General features: G+C 42.2%; 1 protein-coding gene across 1 annotated transcript; it reads right to left on the reverse strand.

Annotated features, from left to right (window-relative positions):
• Positions 1 to 1,277: 1,277 nt before the first annotated feature.
• Positions 1,278 to 6,966, reverse strand: LOC121938101 (oocyte zinc finger protein XlCOF6-like). The gene is made up of 4 exons (XM_042481383.1): positions 6,805 to 6,966; positions 4,627 to 4,967; positions 3,573 to 3,639; positions 1,278 to 2,963 (listed from the first exon to the last, which is right to left on the reverse strand). Exons 1-4 carry the CDS (start codon positions 6,902 to 6,904, stop codon positions 1,375 to 1,377), a joined length of 2,097 nt encoding a protein of 698 aa, XP_042337317.1. The 5' UTR covers positions 6,905 to 6,966; the 3' UTR covers positions 1,278 to 1,374.
• Positions 6,967 to 6,973: the final 7 nt, after the last annotated feature.

Consider the following 6,973-nt stretch of genomic DNA (forward strand, 5'->3'; position numbering starts at 1 on the left):
TTCACTTTTTTTGGAAAATAATTACACCTCAACGGCATATTACTGATTATGATTAACAAACAAAACGTAAATCAATACCAAAAAATGCCATTTCCAAGAATTAAGCTTAACCCTCATTTTAACAGAAGGGACTGTTACTTATTTATAAAAGGGAATTGGGTGGTGCAAAACGGGGGAAGCGCTTCAAATAGTTTTTAAACACTGGGGAGGGAGTAATGTTTTTTGATCTGGCACAGGCAAGGGACACTCAACATGTTTTCTTAAAAAATCTCCCAAATCACACCATTTATTAGTTCCAGAAACGGTAAAATATATATTTATTAATGGTGGAAGGAGGGTCATGTGTTTCCTCCAGTCACTCAGGGAGGCTCAAGGGACAAACAGCTGTTGTTCCAGGGATGGTCATGATATAAAAACACCACTGCCAACAAACAAAAAAACGAAGCACACCTCAGCCACCTCCCTACTCTGATAAATAAAGTACAGTCCCTAACACAACTGAGAGGAATAGTTGATATAAAAACAGTCTTCAAACATGTTTTTAAGTCATCAAGCCAGCATCTTTGCTGCATTTATCACCCTCAAAACATTTACATTATTTCAACTAAATACCTATGTAAATGTTGGTTTTCCCATGTTTTTAAATTATTTAATGGCAACAATGTTTAATGAAGGTAAACAGAAGTATCTTTTTGTTTTTAATGTTTTTAACAGCTGACCAAAAAGACAAAAACAGAACTATAAATGCCACAAGCGATGCTGCCTACCTGTACTGTGAATAATCAAATGAGAGTAGAGGTGCAACTACTTTTACTGTTAATTACTGTATTATTTACCTATGACATATTACCTATAAATATCAAAGGTAAGGACAAGTGGCACTTACCAGAGCCCTAAAGTGTCAAAACTCCCAACTTGACCAACAGCAAAAAACAAAAACACTTTGCCATTGTGAAGCTGTCACGTGTATTTTTAAGAATAATCTTGTGTCAATAAATTAGTTTGTTAATTGAGTGAATTATTATAATTTTAAAGCACTTTTCCAGGTCTTTTTCTTTTCTTTTTTAAAATGATTTTCTTGTACTTCTTACTAATTTCTTGCTAATTTTTGGGTCGTTTTATTTCTGTTTCCCATCACCTTCTTCACATGTTTTTGAAAGGAATCAAGCCAATTTACTCAGGTTTCAAAGGGTTAAACAGCTCTCAACAACAAACTATAAAGGTGAAACCCATGAAGTTCTTTTTGTAAAACAACGTTTCCAGCACAAAGGCACTGAGCCACACAAGTCATTTTGTTTCCCTCAGCACAACAAACTGCTGCCTCATATATGACTTCATCCGATGAAGTTCAAACACACCTCAGCATCTCATTGGCTACGGCCCGTCACAGCTGTGCTTCTTCAGCTGCCTGGAGTCAGAGAAACCGCGGCCACACTGCGGGCACGAGTACAGCTTCTCCCCTGTGTGGACCTGCATGTGGGACTTGAGCTGGTTGGACTGGTGGAACTTCCTGGGACAGTACACACACTCAAACGGCTTCTCACCCGTGTGGATCCGCAGGTGTCTGTAAAAGTTTCCGTCAGTTCTGAACGCTTTGTCGCACTGGTCGCATTTGTACGGTTTTTCGCCCGTGTGAATCCGCTCGTGCTGCTTCAGACTGCCGGCGTGGAAAAATCTCTTTCCGCACACGTCGCAAACAAAGGGTTTCTCCCCTGAGTGGCTCCTCTGGTGGTAGCTGAAAGAGTACTTGTTGTGGAAAGACTTGCCACATATGGTGCAGCTGAACTCTTTGGGCTCACTGTGGCCTTTTTCGTGAAGTTTGAGGGAACACGCCGCACTGAAACCTCTCAGACAGATTTTGCAGCTGAACGGTTTCACCACCGACTTGTTTCGCCTCCTAGTCTGGGCGAATGTTTGCGTGCCGTCCGTTGCCTCGTTCCTGTCGGCATGCACGTACCTCTGATGAATCAGCAGCCTGCAGTTGAAGAGGAAGGTCTTCCCGCACAGATCGCACATGAACGGCTTCCTGGCGCCGTGGATGAGCATGTGGGACTTGAGCTTGGTGTTGTCGGAGAAGCTCTTGCCGCACTCCTGGCAGGTGAACGGCTTCTCTCCGGTGTGAATGCGAATGTGCCTCTTGAGGTTGTTGTTGAGGCTGAATCTCGCCCCACATATGTGACAGGTGAACGGTTTCTCCCCGGTGTGGACTATGCTGTGTCTCTTCAGGGCAGTGCCGGTCCTGTATGAGCGGTTGCACACGGCGCATATGAACGGAGTGACGCCGGTGTGTTTCCTCTTGTGCACGGTCAGGGAGTGGGCGTATTTGAAAGTTTCGTCGCACATTGTGCATTTGTATTTTTTGGCATTAGAGTGAACCATCTGATGGAAGCGCAGGGTGTCTTTACTCTTGAACTCCTTCCCGCACGTTGCACAGCTGAACGGCCTTTCCTCCGAGTGCACGGCCATGTGACATTTCAGCTGGACCGCCGTCTTGCAGGTCTTGTCACACAGCTGGCACTTTATCATTTTCTTCCACTTCTCGTGGCGCAGGAGGTGGTTTTCCAGAGACTGCTTGATTCTGAATGTTCGCCCGCACTGATCGCAGGCGAACGGCTTCGGTGGTTTGATCCGCTGGTGAAGCTTGAGGTGGTTCTGAAGCGTCTCCTCTCTTCGGTACGATCGTTTGCAATGAGGACACGGGAAGGGCAGCGGGGCTTTGCTCGCCTCGTGACGCAAAAGGTGATTTTCCAAAGATTTCTTTTCGAGGAAACTTCTGCCACACTGATCGCAAGGAAAAGGCTTCTTGTGGACTCTGGTGTGTTTCTTGAGTTCACTCTTCCAGTGAAAGCTGACGCCACAATGCTCACACGAGAACCTCTTCACCGTCTCTTTTCCTTTGACCCTTCTTCCCTGCACTCCACCTGACCTGATTTTTTTCTCTTTTGCGTCGTTATCAGTGGAACCTGCAATTGGAGGAAAACATTTACAAAATTAGTGGATTATTACTTAAAGATTTTATTTCAATACTCACTTTTTTCTTGAGACAGGATTCAGATACTAGAGTTGTTGCAACGGATACTGATGAATCAGATTCCTCAGATATGGTCTAAACTGGATTTACATTACAAGTCTTGATGCCCAATTCTAATTAGTTGCCTTTATCTGATTTTTCTGAACACCTGTTTACATCTCTTCTTAGAAGTGACTCAAATCCCATATCTGCATTTACACCTGCTTAAAGTTTGCTTACACTTGAAACAACGCACAAGCGTAAACAGGGTTAGCACACTCCAACTGCGGCTAAGATGTCCTCCATATTAGTTTTGCTGAGTTCCTATGATGATAATATATATAGTGATGTAGTTTTACTCTCCATGACTGTATTTGCAGTTGGATCTAGCTGGAGGTGTCGACAAAGAAGCACAAAAACACCAGAGGGTGCAGGTAAAACCATTCGGTGCATGTCACTGTAGAAGTTGCATGCAGACTGAAAGAAGAATTTAGAGCCCTGCGGTGGGATTGTTCTTATTCAAGTTTCCTCTTAAACTTCTGAAAATGAAATCTTATCGCACCTTCAGCTTTAGACGTCGCTCTCCTGGTCCTTCTCGATCTCCCTGAAGGCGTCTCCTCCACAGATTTCTGTGATGCACAAGGAAATAATTTCAGTTTCATTTAAAAATGTTCTCTCCACGCAACGACCAGATTTTTTGTGGTCTCAGCCTGCTCCTTAAAGAAAGTAACACTAATCATTATAGCCTGTTTTGCCCTTAAAGTTTACACTGATACTACAAGATAAACACCAGGGAGAAGCAGCTGACAAATATACAGACACTAAACAGTTGAGGTTTGACATTTTTAAGACGTTGCTGCTTCCACATTATATTTAAGACCTCTTAAGACTTTTAAATGCCTCTTGGAATTAAATTGAAGACCAATTTTGCAACAACCAAAAGTGCGTAGGGAAAATATTGCCCTAATGTTTATTGTAACATAAAAAATAACTTCTTTGGTGACAATCATGTGAGAGGAATTTGGTAGATTTTATGTATTTAAAATCTAAATTAAAAAAATAATAATAAACATAAAATCCCATTTCTCATGTCTGAGCATTTTTAAGACTTTTGAAAGATATAGGTATATATATTCTATATTCAGCTGAGTGAGTTAGGACAGTGCACATTAATCAACATATCAGCAGTAAGCATCAATGTAAATGTGGGGGAATTAGCGCAACTGCTAAATTTCATCTGTAGTCCTAAAGCGGGCACTATAAAAAACAGCTGCACAGACAGATCATAGGACAGTCCACAGGACAGGACACAAACAGTCCACAGAGCACATCACAAATGGACACAGAACTACCAGATGAACAGTGAAAAAGCGTATGATAACGGGCATCAGAGGAGAAAGCAGTGTATATTCAGGTACATGACTAATGTGTTTCAACCATGTTTGAGGTTTTTTTCTGAAGGCTGAATAGTTGTCACAATCCCTAATATGTGCCAGTAGCTTATTTAAGGCATTTTAATACCAGTGAAGGCCTTATTTTTACATTAATTAATTCAATGCCTTTTTTTAAGGATCCACAGGAGCCCTGGTTAAACCAAACACACAGAAACACACGACCTTTTCCGGCGGCGAGTCGTCACCACTGACACTGCTGGAGTCTGGACTCGGGGCGTCTTGAGGTGTAGAGCCTGGCGTCGCTGCTGGTTTGAGGATCGGCTGTGTTCCCTCCATCATTTCGGAGACAGCCGTCAGTGGCGTGGGGGGCTGGGTGACCACCTGGCTGGCGCCCAGCAGCAGCAGCGCGGGAGCAGAGCCGACAAACACCACGGGGGCTGTCGCGGGTTTAGGGTCGGTCACAGATCCAGCTGTGGAGCTCCGAGCAGCGTCAGCGCTCTCTGCTGACACCAGAGGAGGGTTCGAGGCGGGTTCTAGAGGAGCAGAGGGACTGGAAGAGGACTCTGCGTCAAAGACAGAGACAGAGAGAGACAATGTTGCATCAACTTCATTTCATTAACCCTTTGAATCCTGGATCATCATCAGTTTTCTTGTGCCTTTCCCGAGCATTTAAACCTTTGAGAAGATGGAACATGGAAAAAAAAGATAATGAGCAACTTGGCATTAAATGTCTTGCAAATTGCAAAAAAAATGTAAAAAGGGAACAAAAAAATGAGCTAAAGTGAGAGAATCAGGGAAATTTCAGATAACTGATGAAAAATACTAACTATATATATATATAGTTCATAATTATTATAATAATCAGAAATTATTATTTTTAGTACTTTTCAAGTCATTTTAGTTTGGCTAATTTTCTGTGAACTTTTTGCAAATTTCTTGCAAATGTTTTGGTCATTTTTAAATTTGCTCATTCCCTGCTTTCCATGTTTTTCAAAGAAATCAAGCCAATTTCAGGTATCAAGGGGTTAATTACTGTTCACCATCAGAGCGGTGTTATGTATTTATCACATGAAGCACTGGCTCAAGAAATGAAGAATGTATCCATGTAGGAACTCTCTCACTGACACAGAGAAGAAATAAAAAATTTCTCAGCTGACATACTGGCTCATAATGAAATCATTTATTATTGCAGCCTCGATGGTCTTTATGGAAAGCGTCCTCGTCTGCACACAGAGTTTAAAGGTAAAGTTCATGTGTTTTTTTTAGCACCACATACAGTATTAAGATCACTTCACTCACAATAGCCTTTTGCTTCTGCCGATTTCATTGACGCTTCAAAACACACAAAAGTGGTGCTCATCTGTTAAAATGATCAGAATCATAATAATATCAAGTCTCATAAAGTCGTCACAGAACTTATTTTTGGCGATAATTGAAAATCCCATTAAAAAATCCCATAAAGTTTTTGACGAGGGAAGCAGGGTGATGCTAACTTCCGGGCTGGCGTACAAAAATGCGTCATCCCTTCACCTCTCTATGGTGTGCAGACTCCGCACCACAGGCGTCTGCAGGCGTGGAGATGGAGTGCAATTATTATGGTGCAGGGAGGGTCACGCGTACAATTAATACAAATATTTTGGCATCTGGCTCGATCTCACAAAAAAGGTGAGAATTAAACTTGGTGCACTGTTCAAAATTCAAAAATAGGAAAACAGTTGTTCAGACAACCATAATCTAAGTTTAACGCTGAGGTCACTTGATACAGATCAGTGCTGAGCTTGATAAATTAGCAGAAAGCAGATAGGTACGTGTCTGTAAATCATCTCATGTGCATGCCAGATAATATACCTACATTTATTGATATTATTGTTTTTTATTGTCATCATTTTTATGGTCTTTTCGTCTGGTGTATCGTTATGCTTTTTTCCTCACTGGTTGCACATTTGTTTGCTATTTATCTGCTTCATTCTTTTACTAATTTTACTGTAATTTGTGACTGTTGACAGCCATCACTGCTAGCTGTTTCTTTTTGTTGAATTTGTTGCTATGACATGTTGTACATCTCTTTGGCCCACTGAATGTGAACTCGGGGCATTGCTGTGAAAGAGCTTCATGCTCAGTCAATTTTCCCTGAATAAACAATGGCTGATGATGATGATGATGATGATGATGTCATTCTGGGATGCTCAAGGGAAAATATTTGTAGCTTCAGGGAAGGTCAAAGTAAAATAATAATAATACTAAAGAAAACCACCCCTCCTCTGATAAATAAAGAACGGTCCCTAAGTAAAAGGAAAGGCAGCAAAACGTCACATCTGTAAAGCTGAAACCAGACATGATTTTTTGTCAGTTTTGCTGAATGAATGACTTAAATTGTAAGAAAAATAGCCCCTCGCTCACCTGTCAGTGAGCCGTCCTGCAGCAGGACGTGTGCCGGGCCTCCCTGCGTCCTGCTGCCCCCCTCACTGATGCTCTTCAGCTCCTTCTCCAGCTGCTCCATCTCTCGGCCCAGCTGACCCACTCGGGCCTCCAGCTCCTGCTGCAGCTGCCCGGCTTTCCTCTGCAGCAC

The sequence above is a fragment of the Plectropomus leopardus genome, unplaced genomic scaffold, assembly GCF_008729295.1.
Source record: "Plectropomus leopardus isolate mb unplaced genomic scaffold, YSFRI_Pleo_2.0 unplaced_scaffold28468, whole genome shotgun sequence".
Classification (NCBI taxonomy): Eukaryota; Metazoa; Chordata; class Actinopteri; order Perciformes; family Serranidae; genus Plectropomus; species Plectropomus leopardus.

Excerpts from the sequence above, each read along its gene's own strand:
- LOC121938101 (XM_042481383.1), bottom strand. The coding sequence starts at position 6,904 with ATGGAGCAGCTGGAGAAGGAGCTGAAGAGCATCAGTGAGGGGGGCAGC. Across the intron at positions 4,968-6,804 it reads GCAGGACGGCTCACTGACAG|AGTCCTCTTCCAGTCCCTCT; the intron begins GTGAGCGAGGGG and ends TCTTTGACGCAG. Across the intron at positions 3,640-4,626 it reads ACGACTCGCCGCCGGAAAAG|AAATCTGTGGAGGAGACGCC; the intron begins GTCGTGTGTTTC and ends TGTGCATCACAG.